Source organism: Ovis aries, chromosome 1, assembly GCF_016772045.2.
Source record: "Ovis aries strain OAR_USU_Benz2616 breed Rambouillet chromosome 1, ARS-UI_Ramb_v3.0, whole genome shotgun sequence".
Lineage (NCBI taxonomy): Eukaryota > Metazoa > Chordata > Mammalia > Artiodactyla > Bovidae > Ovis > Ovis aries.
In genome coordinates this window covers 72,074,799-72,095,054 of record NC_056054.1, presented here as the reverse complement: position 1 = coordinate 72,095,054, position 20,256 = coordinate 72,074,799, and the positions used below count along the sequence as shown (strand labels likewise).

Below are 20,256 nucleotides of genomic sequence, written 5' to 3'. Positions count from 1 at the left end.
TTTTGCCAGGGAAATTTAGGGCTCTCACTGGTCAGACTAGAGTCATATGGCCTCTCCTTGTAGTTGAGTATGAACTCAACTCTGTTCAAGCACTTAAGTTGAGAACAAGGGGTACAGTGGTTCCCCTGAGGAAAAGGCAATGGATGTGAGATGGTAAAAAAAAATAAAGAATTTTTAAGCTGTCAGTCACAGCCTTTACGCTCATGATGAATGTGTGTGGTAGAGCTACAAACAAGGTCGAGTCTGGCAACAGGAGCCTTTGACTTTATATATGACAGACAAATGATTTCCAGCTTTCTTGTCCCCCAATACATCTTTTTCTTCCTTCAGCAGAATTTAATGAGTGCCTGTTTTGTCACATGTGAACAGCATAGGTTATACTAGAAGTTGACCCTGCTCATAAGCAGCTTACAAGATAGTGAGGTAGAAAGATAGTAATAACCCTGCACCCATGTTTACTGAGGATTTGTATTTTAGGAAATCGAAAAATAAGAAAGAGTATTTCTGTGTTTTTTATAAATTAAAAAGACAACTTCAACCATTATATTGTTTAAAATCTTCTTTCCCCAGGCTGTCTCGGTAAATTCTGTTTTGTTTAGTGCTTGAAATAAGTCTTTCTGGTATGCTTCGATGAACAACAGAAACTCCATAATCCACAATTTTTCAGTATTTACCCAGGCTTCTGTAAGGGCTTCCCTGGTAGCTCAGTGGTGAAGAATCCGCCTGCAATGCAGGAGACCCAGGTTCAATCCCTGGGTCCAGAAGAGCCCCTGGAGAAGAAGATGGCAACCCAGTCCCTATTCTTGCCTAGAAAATCCCATGAACCCCCAGAGGAGCCTGGCAAGCTGCAGTCCATGGGGTCCCAAAAGAGTCAGACACGACTAGTCAGACACGACTTCGCAACTAAACAACAATAATAAGGCTTCTGTAAAACTCAGATTTAAAACCGGTATGTAATTAAAAGCTTTCCTTCACTTAACTTTTAAGGGTTTGTTTTTTTTTTAGCATTTGGTTTAGGGTTTTGTGATTTTATTGTTCCTAGGATTTTTGCAGTAAGGTACCTCAAAGATACAAGCTGCTGCTGCTAAGTCACTTCAGTCGTGTCCGACTCTGTGCGACCCCATAGACGGCAGCCCACCAGGCTCCCCTGTCCCTGGGATTCTCCAGGCAAGAACACTGGAGTGGGTTGCCATTTCCTTCTCCAATGCATGAAAGTGAAAAGTGAAAGGGAAGTCGCTCAGTCAAGTCTGACTCTCAGCAGTCCAGAGAGGCAAACAAACAAAATACCTTTAATTTCCACTTTTACCTTAACAGTCTCTGCTTCTGGTCTATGGCAGGTTATTAAAGCATCTCCCACCAATGCCCCTATCTCCAGACATTTCTATCAATGTATTCACAGCGTGTATATATAGATATAGATATATAATATATATACACATATGTGTGTGTGTATTCACAGCCAACCAGATACTGAAGGAACACGTGTAGGTATGTACTTTTTTTTTTAATTTTTTTATTTTTTATTTTTTAAATTTTAAAATCTTTAATTCTTACATGCGTTCCCAAACATGACCCCCCCTCCCACCTCCCTCCCCACAACATCTCTCTGGGTCATCCCCATGCACCAGCCCCAAGCATGCTGCACCCTACGTCAGACATGGACTGGTGATTCAATTCTTACATGATAGTATACATGTTAGAATTCCCATTCTCCCAAATCATCCTACCCTGTCCCTCTCCCTCTCCCTCTGAGTCCAAAAGTCCGTTATACACATCTGTGTCTTTTTTCCTGTCTTGCATACAGGGTCGTCATTGCCATCTTCCTAAATTCCATATATATGTGTTAGTATACTGTATTGGTGTTTTTCTTTCTGGCTTACTTCACTCTGTATAATTGGCTCCAGTTTCATCCATCTCATCAGAACTGATTCAAATGAATTCTTTTTAACGGCTGAGTAATACTCCATTGTGTATATGTACTTTTTAAAAATGTTTTAATTTTTGTCCGTGCTGGGTCTTTTCTGCGGTGCAGGCTTTTCTCCAGTTGCAGTGAGTGGGGGCTTCTCTCTAGCTGTGCACAGGCTTTACACTGCGGTGGCTTCTCTTGTTGAGGAGCACGGGCTCTAGGCACGCAGGCTTCAGTAGTTTTCAGCAGGTGGGCTTAATAGTTGCAGCTCCCAGGCTCCAGAGCACAGACTCAGTAGCTGTGGCACGCACGCTTAGTTGCTCTGTGGCATGTGGAGTCTTCTCAGATCAGGGGTCAATTCCATGTCCCCTGCATCGGCAAGCGAATCCTTCACCACTGAGTCACAAGGGAAGCCCTGTACTCTTTTTTTTTTTTTTTTAAGGCAACAAACATGAAAATACTTTTGTGACATTCAAGATCCAACATGCAACCCTTTTTATTATTTTTTTAGCTGCAGATTTTACTTTGTTCTGTGCTTTGGGAGAAAAAAATGAGAAAAAGCAACACAAATAATCCAAGGATTAGGGAATACATTAACACAGCGGTTCTCAACTGGAGAGTTGGCAGTGCCCAGAGACATTCTTGATCGTCTTGGCTACTGGAATCTTGTGGGAAGAAGCCAGGGATGCTGCTCAACACCCTACAATGCACAGGACGGGCCCCCGCAAGCAAAAATAACCCAGTCCAAAATGTCAATAGTGCCGCTATTGAGAAACCTTGCATTAATAGCATTTTTAGAATTCTGAACCCTGAAAGGATTCAGAACAATCTTGTAACTTAGACTTCAGACAAAACCAGAAACAAATGAGACTCAGAGAATTCTAGAATCCTGGAACTAACAGGAAAGGTCATCTGGTCTAGTCTTCCTACTTCCCATATACGGTTGGGAGTCATATAGAGGAAAGGAGACTGGAAACAGTGGAACTCCACCTTTGCAGTGCATGTTCTGGCAACTGGTCCATCTCAGTTTCCATATTCTGTGAAAAGGGAACCAAAAACTCAAACGATTGCTGTGAGGGTTAACTTAACACAGCGGGGAGGGGACATATGCACGCTTGTGGCTGCTTCACGTTGTTGTATGGCAGAGACCAACATAACATTGTCCTCCAGTTAAAAATTTTTAAAAATGCGTCTGAGATATAAAGAAAAGAATACATGTGAGATGTTTAGTACAGTACCTGACCACAGTGGGTTGTCAATAAATAGTGGTAGTGAGAGCCGAGGTGGTAACTAAGATTACCATTGTTACCAGAAAAACAAACAACACAATCAAAAAGTGGGCAGAAGATCTAAAGAGACATTTCTCCAAAGAAGACACACAGATGGCTAGTAAACACATGAAAAAATGGTCAATGTTGCTCATTGTTAGAGAAACGCAAATCAAAACTACAATGAGGTCTGACCTCACACTGGTCAGAATGGCTATCATCAAAAAATCTATGAACAATAAATGGTGGAGAGGTTGTGGGGAAAAGGGAACCCTCTTGCCCTGTTGGTAGGAATGTAAATTGGTGCAACCAGTATGACAAACAGTATGGAGATTCCTTTAAAAACTAGGCACAAAAATATTGTATGACCCAACAATCCCACTAATGAGCATATTCCCTGAGAAAACCATAACTGAAAAAGACACATGTACCCCAGTGTTTATTGCAGCACTATTTACAATAGCTAGGACATGGAAGCAATCTAGATGTCCATTGACGGATGAATGGGTAAAGCAGTTGTGGGATGTATATACAATGAAATATTACTCAGCCATGAAAAGGAATGAATGTGAGTGAGTTCTAATGATGTGAATGAACCTAGAGCCTATTACACAGAGTGAAATATGTTAGAGAATAACAAATATCATATATTAATGCATTTATATGGAATTACCTGTCCCATTTTCTTTTTGTTCATGCTCCCTTGAGGGTCCATGAAGAAAGGTTATAGGGGCAACTCATTGAGAATTAAAGGGCACTGGCACTGGAGGGCAGCTTAGTAGCTGGGACTTCAGGGGAAGGTCTGAACAAAAATTCTTCACAGGAGACAGGCAGGGGATTTAACTTGTAGGTAAGAGCTAAGGAAGACTAAAAAGGATTGGTTCCCACCTGAAAACAGGTTACTCTCTCTGACCCCAGAGCTCTGTGAATGGTGTTCTAGGTGGTCCTACCTCAGGGAAAGGTGGGGCTTAGGTCACATGCCCTTTACCAAACCCTTACATTCTTCCGTGCATCTCACAGCTGTGACACATGTCTGTCAGAGAGGGTCCCTGCAATGCTCATTTGGGTATTTCAGCTCTAAAATTCTCTGAGGCTTCCCAGGTGGCTCAGTGGTAAAGAATCCACCTGCCAATCCTCGGCTCAGGAAGATCCCCTGAAGGAAGAAACGACAACCCACTCCAGTATTCTTGCCTGAAAAATCCCAAGAACAGAGCAGTCTAGCAGGCTACAGTCCGTGGGGTTGCAAATGTCTAATAATAAGTTTCGTGGACCTTGTGTTGAAGTGCTTGTGTGACATCGTAGGCTATGCCTAGTAAGTGTGTGTCGACAACCATAGATCTTCTGTTTTATGATTTTGGGAGTAAAAAATGTTTAATTAGGTTTCCCTAATTCAGTCAACATGAACATATGATTAAGATGTGCAAAATGTTTTAAAAATAATAATAAATGATCTTGGTGGCTCAGTGGTAAGGAATCTGCCTGCCAACGCAGGAAACACAGGAGGTTTGATCCCTGGGTCGGGAAGATCATCTGGCGAAGGAAATGGCAACCCACTGCAGTATTCTTGCCTGGAAAATCCTATGGACAGAGGAGCCTGGTGGACTACAGTCCACAGGGTCACAAAGAGTCGGACACAACTTAGCATCTAAGCAACAAGCAATGATCATACCAACAGTTCTGTGTAATAGGTTTCCTCTCATTTTCTTAAAAAACTTATAAAAATTCTTTGCAGTTACTCTATGAGTTAAATATTAATTTCTCTTATTAAATTCAGCAACCAAATTGTTTTTAACCAGTGGCTTTCTATTAAAAAAAAGGAGGGGGGGGGATTAGCAGAATTCAAAGCATTAAAAGTCTCTGGATTACAAGTGTGGATTGAATTCTCTTGAGGGAAAATCTCATTCATTTGGTAGCCTTCTCTCAAATATCCCCCTTTTTTTTGGTGGATTTTTTTTTTTTTTTTGGATTGAACTACAGTGATTCCACCTCCAACAAAAATGTTCTACATAATTTGGTCATTTAAAGATGTTTTCTCCTATATCTTTCATGTCAGTCCTCCAACTATTATAAAGATTACTTTTAAAAAAATCAACACAAACAAGTCAGCACATTAGAAAACAGTGAATCACAGCTGATTTCCATGTATTTAACATTCGAGATCCACAGACCAGTCAGAAGAGCAACAGACACGCGTCCCTTGGGCGCTGGCCGAACACTGGGCACTGTGTGCTCACGTCCCTTAGCGCAAAGCAGGCCACCCAGGTGCCGAGAAATAAAGTAATTTCCCCAGGGCACACAGTTGATAAGCAGGGGAGCCGACAGCACTGCCCCACTTGGCTCCCAAGCACATGAGTTTGCTGCAGACTGGATCTTAGCAGGGAATCACTCAAGACTTGGAATTTAAAAAAAAAAAAATCTCTTAAGTTAGAATATTTTTAATTTTAAATGTCTCACTTAGAGTAGTATCCTGTGTTTTTATTTGACCTTCAACTGTTTTCTTTTCCAAGGTGTTGTGTAACGGACCAGGAACATGTGTTCCTATCTGTATATCTGCCCTTCTCCTTGGGATACTGGGAATAAAGAAAGTGATCATTGTCTACGTTGAGAGCATCTGCCGAGTGGAACATTTATCCCTGTCCGGAAAGATTCTGTTTCACCTCTCCGATTACTTCATTGTTCAGTGGCCAACTCTTAAGGAGAAGTATCCCAAATCTGTGTACCTCGGGCGAATTGTTTGACCTACGACAACTTACTTCTTTAGAATTTTGCTAACCACAGTGTTTACTGTAAATGGGGAACAAAAAAACTACATGTTTTTTATAAAAAAGCTTTTGAAAATCCTGAGAATTGTTGGTGATCAAGAGTAAAGAAATGTGTCAGGAACCCAGTGAGGAAACTGAGGTTCCTGTTATAAAACAAACATTAATAAACTATTAAGTACGTATGTCTCTGTGCTCTAAATTTCCTTTCTGTGTAAAAGTATTTATCACTGCCTGCAAATTATCTCCTGACTTGTTTTACTTACTATTTTTTCTAGGGCTAAATATAGAATCTGCATGATTAGCCATATTTCTTGTTCTTTAGGTTTTTTGTTTGGTTGTTGTTTTCGTTTTTGTTTTTTTTTTTACAGTATTCTGCATTATAGAAAGAAAAATATTTCTTAGTTTTTGTTCAGACACAACAGGCTTTATTTCCTGTATGGAAACAGAGAGGTCCCTGGTGAATCCTTTCAGCATAAAGGAAGCAGTTATATTAAATTGGCTTCATGACAATTCGCACTCCACAGGCTTCCAGAACTGAGGGCATAAACCAGTATCTTTTTTTATTCTTCAGTTTTGCTTTGTGAGTAGTTGGCCTCAATCCAGAATATCTTCTAAAAATCTTTTGTTTGTTAAAATAAATGGAAAGGTGACTACTGTCACAGGAGTAAGGGTTTATCAGGGCCGAACTCTCAAAACACTTTTTCTAGCATTTTAGTAAATTCAGCATTTCTTGGCTATATTGTCTCTGGCATTTTAAGATGTGTAGGCTCAGTAAAGTGTGTATTTACTTAACATTTAGGTGAGTGCTTGTTGAATGCCAGGTATTCTTCTAAGCACTTTTCAAATAGTAACTGATTTAACTCTAGTAACAACTCAATGAGGTAGGGCCTGTTTTTATCCCCATTTTACAGATGACTTTCCAGAATCACATGACTGATAAGTGCCAATGTAGGAATTCGAGCTCAAGCTTAATAACAGACCCAGTTTAAGGCCCCGTAGTTAGGAGGGCCCCTCACTTGATTTAATACTCTGCTGTCTCCCTCTTGAATTCTTCACATATTATGAACAAGAGGCTCTAATTGTATTTTGCATTGGACCTCGCAGATTATTTAGCTGGCCCAGCTTGAGAATCTCTTCTCCTAAACAGCCATGTCAACTTTAACAGAAGTACAACACCCAGCGCAGGGCCTGGCCTGGCAGGTCTGCAACAAACAGGAATTCCATTCCCCTCCTTGCTATTTTAACAAGGCAACAGACAATGAGAAGACCTTTTGTGATGTTTGTTAATTTTTTTTTCCTCTTAAATCTTTTTTATAAGTATGATATAAAGCTAATAAAAAATATAAATTAAAAAAGAAATTGACTTTTGGAGAAAAGAGTGATCACCCAAGATGACCTACAGTTAAAATGCTCAGACTACTCTAGCCTTTCTTATACTTTTAGAAAATCTTCTCTGAAGTCAAGTAGGCTCACCAGTACCTTTTCCTGGGTTTTGGGCTGGAGAAGCACATGGCAGAAGACAGTTAGAACAGAAAAAGCACCTTGCTGTCTGGATTTGGTGGCCATGGGATAGCCAAGCTCTAGTTCACTGAGCTTTGGCTTTAATTCTCAAACCTCAGGCACTGGCTTCGTTTCACGACGTAAAGGTCTGAAATACCAGACAATGCATTTGTGTGGTTCAACCAGAAGTGGAAGTGAAGTAAGCCTCTACTTTTCTAGGGAGAAAGTGATTTTTTTAGGGACAGTAGCGCATATGTGTCTTTGAGTTTGTTCCTAAGTGCCACTGGGTGAATAGTTGCTCAGTGAAATTGGACTGTGTTCAGTGCGTTTAATGCCTGTCTGTGCTCCAGAGCAACTGCCCCGGGGGCCCCACAGCTAAGCCTGCTGACTTGGCTCCTGCACTGGCTTAGGCCATGGAGAATTGTAGTAAAGAGACCATGATTTTTTCCAGAAACATATGTCCCAGATGTTTTGCAGAGCCTTAACTTAGACAGTGGTTAGTCTGGAATGCCAGAGAAAGAATCTTATGTATATCACAAAAAGTTTAGAAATATCTACAGGGGCTGGGGCTGCTGTGCACACATTCAGAGCCTGGCTGAGCCACACAGGATCACGCCTTCCTGCTCAGTTCCAGATTACTTGGTAAACAAATTCGTGTTCCCCTGTGCCTTATTGTTATGGCTAATTCAAGTCCTCAAGATCACGCTCTAGCAAAAGAGGCTGATTGAGGTTGCAGTTGAGGCCGTTCTCCTGCTGTGCATTTCTGTGGTGTAAAGAAAGCTAGTGCTCTACTCTCAATTCAAACTGAAGAAATCAGTAGCTAGCTTGTCTTTTCCAATTTCTCTTGAAACACTTGGGAATGCAGCTCTTACTGGTAGAGACTGCTCATGAGAAATTCGTTGTATCAGTCTTTAAATGAGGCAGGCAAACCACACATCCTGCCCACACCTACTTCCCTGGAAGATTTTATCTACAATTCAGCTGTCCTGAAGGATCTCAGCAGCTTGCCAGGTCAAAACCAAACTTTCAGAGAGGGCTTCCAAGAGTCGTCACAGGAAGCTTGCGCTGGAACGAAGAGTGCTATGATACCATGTCAACAAGAGGAATGTTGTACAGTTTTAAACTGAATAGCCAGAGTTCCTTGCTAGAAGGGAGCTGGCCTAAGCTTCCCCTTACAAAAGCAACTTCAAACATACTTTAATTGCCTTTACCAGAAGAGATTAACATTGAAAAATGTACCACCCTGTACTGTGCAGCTCCCTGCCTGGAATCATGCTTCATATCTTCTAAAAATCCCCAGCTCACCAAAAAGAGTTTAAAACTCTTTTACATGAAGAGTCTTTTATCCACTTTAATGTCATTTGCGCATGTGTGCTAAGTTGCTTTAGTCATGTCCACCTCTTTTCAACCCTATGGACTGTAGCCCGCCAGGCTCCTCTGTCCAAGGGATTTTCCAGGCAAGAATACTGGAGTGGGTTGTGATGAGCCTGCTTCTGTAAGTCTCAACAGCCCAGCACTCTAAAAGCAAGTTGTATTCTTGTTGCCACTCACTTTAAACACGGATTTGACATGTCTCCTTTTCCCTCCAGAGTGATCACCAATGCCAGGCTCTGCCATCTCACCCAAACAGCAAACTTTGAAGTAATTTTTGTTTTGTCACTCTCTTTAAGCCACATATAATAGATTGCCTTCAAAAGAAAAATAGCCCCAGAATTTTCCCTTGTCTTTTCATTCTCTTCTGTCCTTGTCGTCTGATTTTACCCGTCAATTCTGCCTTTGAACTAGTTCGTATGTAGCCTTCCTTTTTCGTCCCGGGGTCACATCTCAGCTAACTCTTTAACATAAATTTCTTGTTATGTTAGCACATTTGTTGAGGAACTGAGGCATAAAGAGATTAAGTAACTTATCTAAGATTCTGTAGCTAGAAAGTAGCAGAGCTGGCATTTGAACCAAGGTACACTAGCTCCAGCCAGACTTACTTGAACAGCTGTGTTAGGTTTAAAATATGAAAAGTGCTAAAAAATAGACCAACAGGATGCTGTGATGGGAATACAGTGCTGGGTGCTGTAAAGAGGAATATCAGGAAAGGATTCTCTAAGAAAGGGTCACTTTAGATGAGATTTGAGGCCAAGTGCCTGATATATTTGTCCTCTTCCCACTTCCCATAATATCTCCTGTTACCCATACCCTGGTTTCCGCAGCTTCTCTACACACTTCTTCTTTTTTATATGTACACACAATTTTATTTATTTATTGACTGCACTGGGTCTTTGTTGCTGCTCAGGCTTTTCTCTAGTTGAGATATGCAGGCTTCTCACTGCAGGGGCTTCTCTTGTTTCAGAACGTGGGCTCGAGGCTTGCGGGCTTCAGTAGTTGCGCTCGCGGGCTCTAGAGCGCAAGCTCGGTAACTGTGGCACATGCGCGTAGTTGCTCCACGGCTTGTGGGATCTTGCCACATCAGGGATAGAACTCACGTCCCCTAGAGTGGCAGGCAGATTCCTAACCACTGAGCCCCCAGGGAAGCCCTTCTGCACACTTTGTGTCCTAGCCACACACACAAGTTAAAGCTGATTACACACCACCAGATTGCAATGCCTTGTGCTTATAAACACCTGTGACGGGAAGACACCAATGCTTTTGCTAATTATTTCTTTATCTTTGTCTTACCTGAGAGACTATACCTCATACTATTGTGTCCTTGCTTCATTCTTGGTCATACCTTGGTCATTCTGTCTCAGGACAGAATGTAGCCATGAGGTAAGTACATAAATTGTAGACTTTGTCTAGACCTACTAGTTCCATTTCATCTGGACCAGTACTTCTCAAGCTTTTTGGTCTCAAGACCTCATTAAAAATTGTTGAAAGATCCCAATGAATTTATGTTTATATGGGCTATATTTGTCAATATTTACCACATTAGAAATTAAACCAGAATTTTTTTAAAACATAAGAATATACAAATATATATACTTTCCATTATCCATCAGAGCGATGATTTCATCACACATCATTGTAGCATTTACAAAACTATAAAATAATGAAAGAATGTGGAGAGAAAAGGCAAATAACATTTCAGTACGTCTTCAGTTCAGTCGCTCAGTCATGTCTGACTCTTTGCGACTCCATGAATCGCAGCACGCCAGGCCTCCCTGTCCATCACCAACTCCCAGAGTTCACTCAGACCCACGTCCATCGAGTCCGTGATGCCATCCAGCCATCTCATCCTGGGTCATCCCCTTCTCCTCCTGCCCCCAATCCCTCCCAGCATCAGAGTCTTTTTCCAATGAGTCAACTCTTCGCATGAGGTGGCTGAAGTATTGGAGCTTCAGCTTTAGCATCATTCCTTCCAAAGAAATCTCAGGGCTGATCTCCTTCAGAATGGACTGGTTGGATCTCCTTGCAGTCCAAGGGACTCTCAAGAGTCTTCTCCAACACCACAGTTCAAATGCATCAATTCTTCAGCGCTCACCCTTCTTCACAGTCCAACTCTCACATCCATACATGACCACAGGAAAAACCATAGCCTCAACTAGACTGACCTTAGTCGGCAAAGTAGTGTCTCTGCTTTTGAATATACTATATAGGTTGGTCATAACTTTTCTTCCAAGGAGTAAGCGTCTTTTAATTTCATGGCTGCAGTCACCATCTGCAGTGATTTTGGAGCCCCCCAAAAAAGCCTGACACTGTTTCTACTGTTTCTCCATCTATTTCCCATGAAGTGATGGGACCAGATGCCATGATCTTAGTTTTCTGAATGTTGAGCTTTAAGCCAACTTTTTCACTCTCCACTTTCACTTTCATCAAGAGGCTTTTTAGTTCCTCTTCACTTTCTGCCATAAGGGTGGTGTCATCTGCATATCTGAGGTGATAGATATTTCTCCCGGCAATCTTGATTCCAGCTTGTGTTTCTTCCAGTCCAGCGTTTCTCATGATACACTCTGTATATAAGTTAAATAAGCAGGGTGACAATATACAGCCTCGACGGACTCCTTTTCCTATTTGGAACCAGACTGTTGTTCCATGTCCAGTTCTAACTGTTGCTTCCTGACCTGCATACAGATTTCTCAAGAGGCAGATCAGGTGGTCTGGTATTCCCATCTCTTTCAGAATTTTCCACAGTTGATTGTGATCCACACAGTCAAAGGCTTTGGCATAGTCAATAAAGCAGAAATAGATGTTTTTCTGGAACTCTCTTGCTTTTCCATGATCCAGCGGATGTTGGCAATTTGATCTCTGGTTCCTCTGCCTTTTCTAAAACCAGTATGTCTTATGACAATAGTTTTGACCTCATGTTCTCATTTTCAAGCTGATCTTTATAATGGCAAGCCAATGAATTCACCTCCTCCAGCAGCCTTCCGACAGCCTGTACTATCTGCTAGTTTTCTATTGCTGTGTAACAAAAATGCTGCAAAGTTACATGCTTAGAATAGTACTTATTATCTCACAGCTCTTGCTTAGAAACCCATGCATTGTAGGACTCATGGTGACCTGTTTCTTTTTTTGAGGGGGATAGGTGGGCGATTTGCTGTGTAGCCATATGGGATCTTAGTTCCTCAACCAGGGATTGGAATCTTAACCACCGGACTGCCAGGGAAGTGCCCGATGGTGATCTGTTCCTTACAAGCTAGCAGGATAGTCTCTACTGCTGCTTGTCTCTTTTAAGGACTCATATGACTGGGTCAGAGACACCTAGGGTAATCTCCCTTTTAATTAACTCAGGGTCAACTGATTAGGGACCATAATAATATCCAAGAAATCCCTTTTGCTGTGTTAATAATGTCATCAGGAGATTAATAGCCCATGATATTCACAGGTCCCACGCCTACCTGGGGGCTTCCCTGATGACCCAGTGGAAAAGAATGTGCCTGCCAATGCAGGAGATGTGGGTTCAGTCTCTAGGTTGGGAAGATCCTCTGGAGAAGGACATGGCAACCCGCTCCAGGATTCTTGCCTGGAAAATCCCATGGAAAAGGGAATCTGGCGGGCTATAGTCCATGGGGTCACAAAAGAGTCAGACACAGCTTAGTGACTAAACAGCAACAACAACTCCTACTTCAAGACAGGGGATCATACAGGGTGTGGGCATCGTGGGGTAGGATTCTACGCCATATTAGAATTCTGCCATTATAATCTGCCTGGTGATTTTGTTTTGTTTTGAAAAACAAAAAATTTTTGTTTTTAACTTTTATTTAGGCCACCAAACTCCTGCATTAGCATCCAGGTTCTCTATCCTTTTTTATTTTTAATATGAAAAATTCATGTCCTCTAAACCTCATCCCTTTTCTGTCAAGTTGTTCTGTGCCTCACTTTGTTTACTTGTCAAATAGGCATAATAATGGTACCTACCTTTAGAGCTGTGAGCATTAAACTAGAAGATACATGTAATGCCTTTAGCACAGAGCCTAGCACATGGCAAGCGCTATGCAACCTGATGTCTCCAGGCAACCAAGGTGGCTCCCTTGGTATGTCATGTCCTGGAGGTAGGTTGTCCTTAAACTAAGCGCAGCAACCACTTCCTGCCCTCCAGGATGGCCTTTATCAAACAAAGCAGAAAATAACAAGTGTTGCCAAGACTGTGGAGGAACTGAACCCTCGCATTGCTGGTGGGAATGGAGAATGTTTCAGCAGCTGTGGGACACAGTTTGGCAGTTTCTCAAAGAATTAAAGTTACTGTACGATCCAGCAATTCCACTCTGAGTTATATACCCCAGAGAATTGAAAACACATGTTCGCACAAAAACCTGTACACAAACATTCATACCAGCATTATTCACAATAGTCAAAAGGTGAAAACAACTCAGACATCCACCAACAAATGGATGGATTAGCAAAAGTGGTGTATCTGTACAATGAAATATTCAGTCACAAAAGAGATGAAGTACTAATTCATAACATGTACAGCATGGATGAATGAACCTTGAGGACATGCTAAGGGAAACAAGCCAATCCTAAAAACCCGCATATTGTATGATTCTGTGTATATGAACTGTGCAGAATAGGCAGATCCATTGAGAATAAGTAGATTCTTTGTTTCCAAGGGGCTGTGCTGTGCTAAGTCGCTTCAGTCGTATCCAACTCTTTGCCAGCCTCATGGACTGTAGCCCCCCAGGCTCCTCTGTCCATGGGATTCTCCAGGCAAGAATACTGGAGTGGGTTGCCATACCCTCCTTCAGAGAACCTTCCCCACCCAGGGGTCAAACCCATGTCTCTTACATCTCTCCTGCACTGGCAGTGCATTCTTTACCACTAGTGCCACCTGAGAAGTCCAAAGGGCTGTGGAAGGAGGGAGTGAGGGTAACTTTAAGTAGATATGGGGTTTCTTTTGTTTTGAGTGGTAATCAGATGGTGGTAATGGTTTGTACAACTCTGAACATACTAAACCCACTGAGTTGTATGCTTTAAATGGATGTACCTTATGGCATATGAATTATTTCTCAATGAAAAACACTATCAATAGTCACAGAATCTGTCTGTGGATATTTGTGGGTGTGTATACAGATGAAGAAAGACAAAACAGAAAACTAAGCACAGCAGCCAGGAAGCAGCTACAGGGGGCGTTTTTGTTTACTGTGATTCCATCTCTGCCCGCAGCCAGAGACTGAACCAAGACCGAAGGTGCTGGGGACAAAGCACGGCTACTGGGGAAGAGCTGAGTAAGAACAGGAGGAAAAGAGCCACTGGGGGGCCTGGCAGGAGAAGACGGCCTCAGTGCACACTCAGTCCCACCCCCACCTCCTCCCTAAAGGGCCTCACCCCAGATGGCTGAGGTGAATTGTGTTTTCCAAAGTTGGCCAGCCACGTGCTCTGCAGTATGACCTGGCCGCTTCCCCACGCGGGAATGGAGTCTGGCTGCTCTTCCCCGGATCCAAACATGGCCACCAGAATGCAGTGAGAGTGGGAAGTGATACATTTTAACTCAGACACACCCCAGGGGCATGCCCTCTCAGAAGGCAGCCCCAGGCCATGAGAAGCCAAAGGCTCTCGGAGAGGCCAGGTTGTAGGTGTTGCGGTTCACAGTCAGCTAAGCACAGGCTTGGGGTCATCTCCATACAGATGGTGGGCATGTGATGGGAGAAGCCTCCAGATGACTCCAGCCCCACCATCTGAGTCACTCCCAGCCTTTTTAGTCCTCCCAGCTTGAGGCTCCAACACCACGGAGCAGAGAAAAGGTCTCCCTCTGCTCCCATTGAGTTTCTGACCCAGAGCGTCCATGGGCAGAATTAAATGGTTGCTGTTTTCTGCCACTGAGTTTTGGAGGAGTTCACTTCAAAGCAGTGGGTAATTAGAACAATAACTTTTCAGAAGGAGCCAATCCCTCCGAAGTTTGGTTACTTTGGCTTAATATTAGGAGAGGAAACGATTTCTCCCTCCAAGGCAAAAGGAAGAAAATGTATTTCTACCCCATGAATAGGAAAAGGCTTTTTTTTTTCCCCTCTTCTCCTTGCTCCTTGGCCTGCATGTAGCAGTGAAACAGAAACCAGTGAATTCTTTTAAATCTTTTAACCATATGCAGATGAATAAGCAAATGCTTGGACTTGATTCCTAATCTCTTTTCCTTTCCTGTGTAACTGATGGGTTTTTTTTTTTCCACTCTAATAAACTTTAGTATTTAAACAGAAGTCATGTGTCACATGTATGACGATTAGTGGCAAGAATGTAGAAAAAGAGATAGCTGCAGAGCACGAAGCCTTAATTAATAGCCAAGCCATTCAACTGAAAATAAGAACAATGTTTCTGGCAGGGAAATGTGAACTTGGCCTCCTTTTTCTTCCCTCAGTCTTTTTGGGATAATTATTTAAAATTCAATGATTATAAAGAGAACTTTTCAAAGTTTTCATTCAAGTGCCAGTGCTTGAATTGCAGTAATCTTTCAGTGACATCGAATAGGCCCACCCTTCCCATTTCTGGGTCTTCCTGTGAACTGCCAAACCCCAGAATTTGCAAACTGAGACTTGTGCAGAAATCAAACAGAAGAGAAGGCAACAGTGTCAGGAGGCATGGAGTCTGGAATGACAGTCTTCTCCTCTCTCAGAAAAAGGGAAAAGAAGTTTCATTCTTCAAAGAAAACAGAAAGAAAACAAGACTGTTATGGAAATACCATATACAGAGTTGGCAGAAATTCAGCAGGGAATAAAAAGTATCCAAAATGTTTCCTTGTTCAGTTCCAGCCTGGCAGCCAAATTATAGAGGCTCCATTTTCAAGCTGATTTCCTCTGAGTTCTATGGACCTGTGACCAAGCAAGGCCTCTAAAATGGCCCAAGCTTTGGTCTGTTGATTCCCCAGCTGAAGAAGCTAAGTCTAAAGATGGAGAGAGAGATAAAATTCATGAAAGTCATATAGAAAAGCTGAAAAGTTTTAGAAAAATTTACAGAAAAGTTTATGGCCGATATGGTAAAAGGTCTGAGACTTGACAGCCATTCCAAAGAACAAAATAATGCCGTTTGCTGCATCCTGGGTGGACCCATCCCCAAGAAAAAGAAAGGCAAAAAGGCAAAGTGTTGTCTGAGGAGGCCTTACAAATGGCTGTGTAAAGAGAGGTGAAAGGCAAAGGAGAAAAGGAAAGATACACCTATTTCAATGCAGAGTTCCAAAGAACAGCAAGGAGAGATAATAAAGCCTTCCTCAGTGATCAGGGCAAAGAAATAGAGGAAGACAATAGAATGGGAAAGACTAGAGATCTCTTCAAGAAAATTAGAGATACCAGGGATTATTTCATACAAAGATGGGCTCAATAAAGGACAGAAATGGTAGGGACCTAATAGAAGCAGAAGATACTAAGAAGAGGTGGCAAGAATACACAGAAGAACTATACAAAAAAGATCTTCATGACCCAGATAATCACAATGGTGTGATCACTCACCTAGAGCCAGACATCCTGGAATGCGGAGTCAAGTGGCCCTTAGAAAGCATCACTACAAACAAAGCTAGTGGAGGAGATGGAATTCCAGTTGAGCTATTTCAAATCCTAAAAGATGGTGCTGTGAAAGTGCTGCATTCGATATGCCAGCAAATTTGGAAAACTCAGCAGTGGCCAAAAGGACTGAAAAGGTCAGTTTTCATTCCAAGGCCAAAGAAAGGCAATGCCAAAGAATGCTCAAACTACCATACAATTGCACTCATCTCACATGCTAGCAAAGTAATGCTCAACATTCTCCAAGCCAGGCTTCCACAGTACGTGAACCATGAAATTCCAGATGTTCAAGCTGGATCTAGAAAAGGCAGAGCAACCAGAGATCAAATTGCCCACATCCATTGGATCATCGAAAAACTGAGAGAGTTCCAAAAACACACCTATTTCTGCTTTATTCACTATGCCAAAGCCTTTAACTGTGTGGATCACAATCAACTGTGGAAAATTCTGAAAGAGATGTGCATACCAGACCACCTGACCTACCTCTTGAGAAATCTGTATGCAGGTCAGGAAGCAACAGTTAGAACTGGACATGGACCAACAGACTGGTTCCAAATAGGAAAAGGAGTACGTCAAGGCTGTATATTGTCACCCTGCTTATTTAACTTCTATGCAGAATACATCATGAGAAATGCTGGACTGGAGGAAGCACAAGCTGGAATCAAGATTGCCGGGAGAAATATCAATAACCTCAGATATGCAGATGACACCACCCTTATGGCAGAAAACAGAGAATAATTAAAGAGCCTCTTGATGAAAGTGAAAGAAGAGTTTGAAAAAGTTGGCTTAAAATTCAACATTCAGAAAACTAAGATCATGGCATCTGGTCCCATCACTTCATGGCAAGTAGATGGGGAAACAATGGAAACAGTGACAGACTTTATTTGGGGGGGGCTCCAAAATCAATGCAAATGGTAACTGCAGCCATGAAATTAAAAGATGCTTGCTCCTTGGAAGGAAAGTTATGATCAACCTAGACAGCATATTCAAAAGCAGAGATATTATTTTGCCAACAAAGGTCCATCTAGACAAAGCTGTGGTTTTTCCAGTAGTCATGTATGGATGTGAGAGTTGGACTGTAAAGAAAGCTGAGCACCGAAGAATTGATGCTTTTGATCTGTGGTGTTGGAGAAGACTCTTGAGAGTCCCTTGGACTACAAGGAGATCAGTCCTGGGTGTTCATTGGAAGGACTGATGTTGAAACTGAAACTCTAGTACTTTGGGCACCTGATGCAAAGCTGACTCATTTGAAAAGACCCTGATGCTGGGAAAATTGAAGGCAGAAAGAGAAGGGGATGACAGAGGATGAGATGGTTGGATGGCATGACTGATTCAATGGACATGAGTTTGAATAAAGTCTGGGAGTTGGTGATGGACAGGGAGACCTGGCCTGCTGCAGTCTATGGGGTCACAAAGAGTCAGACATGACTGAGCAACTGAACTGAACTAAACTGGATGGACCCAGAGATTACCATACTGAGTGAAATAAGTCAGACAAAGACAAATATCATATGACGTTGCTTACAAATGAACTTATTTACAAAACAGAAACAGACTCAAAGACTTAGGAAACAAATTTATAGTTAATAGTGGGGAAGATGGAGGGCTGGGGGTGGGGGTGGGGGAGGGCAGCAGGGAGAGATAGATTGGGAGTCTAGGATTGACATGCACACAGTGCCCTTTTTAAAATAGATAAACAGCAAGGACCTACTGTATAGCACAGGGAACTCTGCTCAATATTCTGTGATAATCTACATGGGAAAAGACTTTGAAAAAGAATAGATACATATATCACTGAATCACTTTGCTGTATACCTGAAACTAATACAGCATTGTTAATCAATTATGCTCCATTATAAAATAAAATTTGTTCATTGCAGCACTGTTTATAATAGTGAGGACATGGAAGCAACCTAGATACCCATCAGCAGACGAATGGATAAGAAAGCTGTGGTACATATACACAATGGAGTATTACTCAGCCATTAAAAAGAGTACATTTGAATCAGTTCTAATGAGGTGGATGAAACTGGAGCCTATTATACAGAGTGAAGTAAGCCAGAAAGAAAAACACCAATATAGTATACTAATGCATATATATGGAATTTAGAAAGATGGTAACGATAACCCTGTATGCGAGATAGCAAAAGAGACACAGATGTATAGAACAGTTTTTTGGACTCTGTGGGAGAGGGAGAGGGTGGGGTGATTTGGGAGAATGGCATTGAAACATGTATAATATCATATAAGAAATGAATCGCCAGTCCAGGTTCAATGCAGGATACAGGATGCTTGGGGCTGGTGCACTGGGATGACCCACAGGGATGGTACGGGGAGGGAGGTGGGTGGAGGGTTCAGGATGGGGAACACGTGTACACCCGTGGTGGATTCATGTTGATGTATGGCAAAACCAATACAATATTGTAAAGTAATTAGCCTCCAATTAAAATAAATAAATGAATTTGAATTTTAAAAAATAAATAAAATAAAAAAATTTTTTTTTAATTTGTTTAAGAAAAAGGGCTAAGATTTGATTCAAGATTTGTTGCCAGGGTGGGGAAAGAACTCAGGTTTACAGATGAAACAGCCTTAGCCATACATGATCACTGAATATGGGAACAGGACAGTGGGTAGATGGGGCATCATTATACCCAACCCTCATCGTTTTATTCCCTTAACTCTCATATATATTTGGGCACTTACATAATTGAAAGTTTTAAAAATACAAATCTTGTAGGAAATCTTCAACTGCTAAAAAAGAGAAGGTATTGATTATAGGTAAAATGAAACAAGCTAGGTTTTAAAATGAGAACAAGGAAGGAAATTTACAGGTTACCTTTATTTCACATTTCACTCATGAAAAGAAATTCGGCCTACAAATCTGTTTCCTGAGGCAGAATCAGTTTTTCTGACTTAATGTCCTGGGCCTTTCACTATACTGCTCTCGAGGACGGAATGTCACCTTCTTTATCCGTGTAAGGGCTGTGCCCTCTCGTTGTTGAGTAAATATTTGAGGTGTTCCCACATCAACCTGACAAGACTTTCACAGGAGGCTCCCAGCACTGACTGCCGCTGAAGGTGTCCCCTTTCTCCAAGGCCACAACCCCTGCCCACACCCAGAAGACAGCGGCAGCACAAGTCACCTCTGTGGACTGGGCACGTGAAAATTGGTGCAGCCCCTCAGGCCTTCGTGCTGCTGAGGGATTGCATCATGGAGCCGAGGAGAGGCAGCTGTGTGGCGAGAGCCCCGAGTCAGGCTCTGGCTCCACCTCTGTGCGAGTGTAATCAGTTAACTGTAGTATGTCTGTGTTTCCTCACATAACACAGAGGATTTGGGCAAGATCATCCTCGAGATCCCTTCTAACTACAGCACTGCCACCGCAAGAGTAGTAACAGCAGCTTCCGTGATTTATTACATGCTAGCAACATGCTAGCTCCTGCACTAAGCACAGCACACGCAGTGACTCACTTCCTCCTCAGACCCAGGCAACGGAGGCCTCACACTTTGGAGACCCCTCCACTTGCCACCTCCCTCTGTGTGTGAGGCCAGAAGGGTGTGATCACCTGAGCTCGCTCTCCCTTTCTGAACCAACTCTGGCAGCGAAGGACCCCAGAATTCCCTGCCTCGGTGGCCCAGGGCTGCTCCTAGGAGTTGCAGGGTTCTCTTCCTGAGATATGCCCTCCCAGGGTGGCTTCCAGTGAGGAAGAGTGTGGACGGTTAGGCCCGGCAGGCTGGGGCAGGACACAATAAGCTCTTCAGTGGAACCAGGTAGAAACAGGACAGGGACTACCATAACCAGGGGTTAAGATGCACTTCCAATGTGGGAAGCACAGGTTCGATCCTCAGTCAAGAAACTAAGATCCCACATTCTGCACCGTATGGCAAAAAAAAAAAAAAAAAAGCTTTA

The 20,256-nt window shown here is 42.4% G+C and overlaps 1 protein-coding gene across 6 annotated transcripts in view; it reads left to right on the top strand.

The window, feature by feature from the left end:
* The window catches only part of ALG14 (ALG14 UDP-N-acetylglucosaminyltransferase subunit), a 126,290-nt gene that overhangs the window by 96,528 nt on the left and 9,506 nt on the right, over nucleotides 1–20,256 (top strand). The window contains exons 4-5 of one of the 6 annotated variants that reach the window (XR_009596980.1): nucleotides 668–949; nucleotides 5,682–5,779. The exons of 2 other annotated variants lie outside the window; for them this stretch is intronic. Coding sequence is in view for 2 of the 4 variants with exons in the window: in XM_027972245.3 (XP_027828046.1) it covers nucleotides 5,682–5,912 (231 nt within the window). In the remaining 2 variants the exon portion in view is untranslated. Of the gene's footprint in view, nucleotides 1–667; nucleotides 950–5,681; nucleotides 6,119–14,027; nucleotides 15,056–20,256 lie in introns of those variants that run through there. 3 more of the 6 variants (XM_060400935.1, XM_027972245.3, XM_027972247.3) reach the window with 3 other exon arrangements.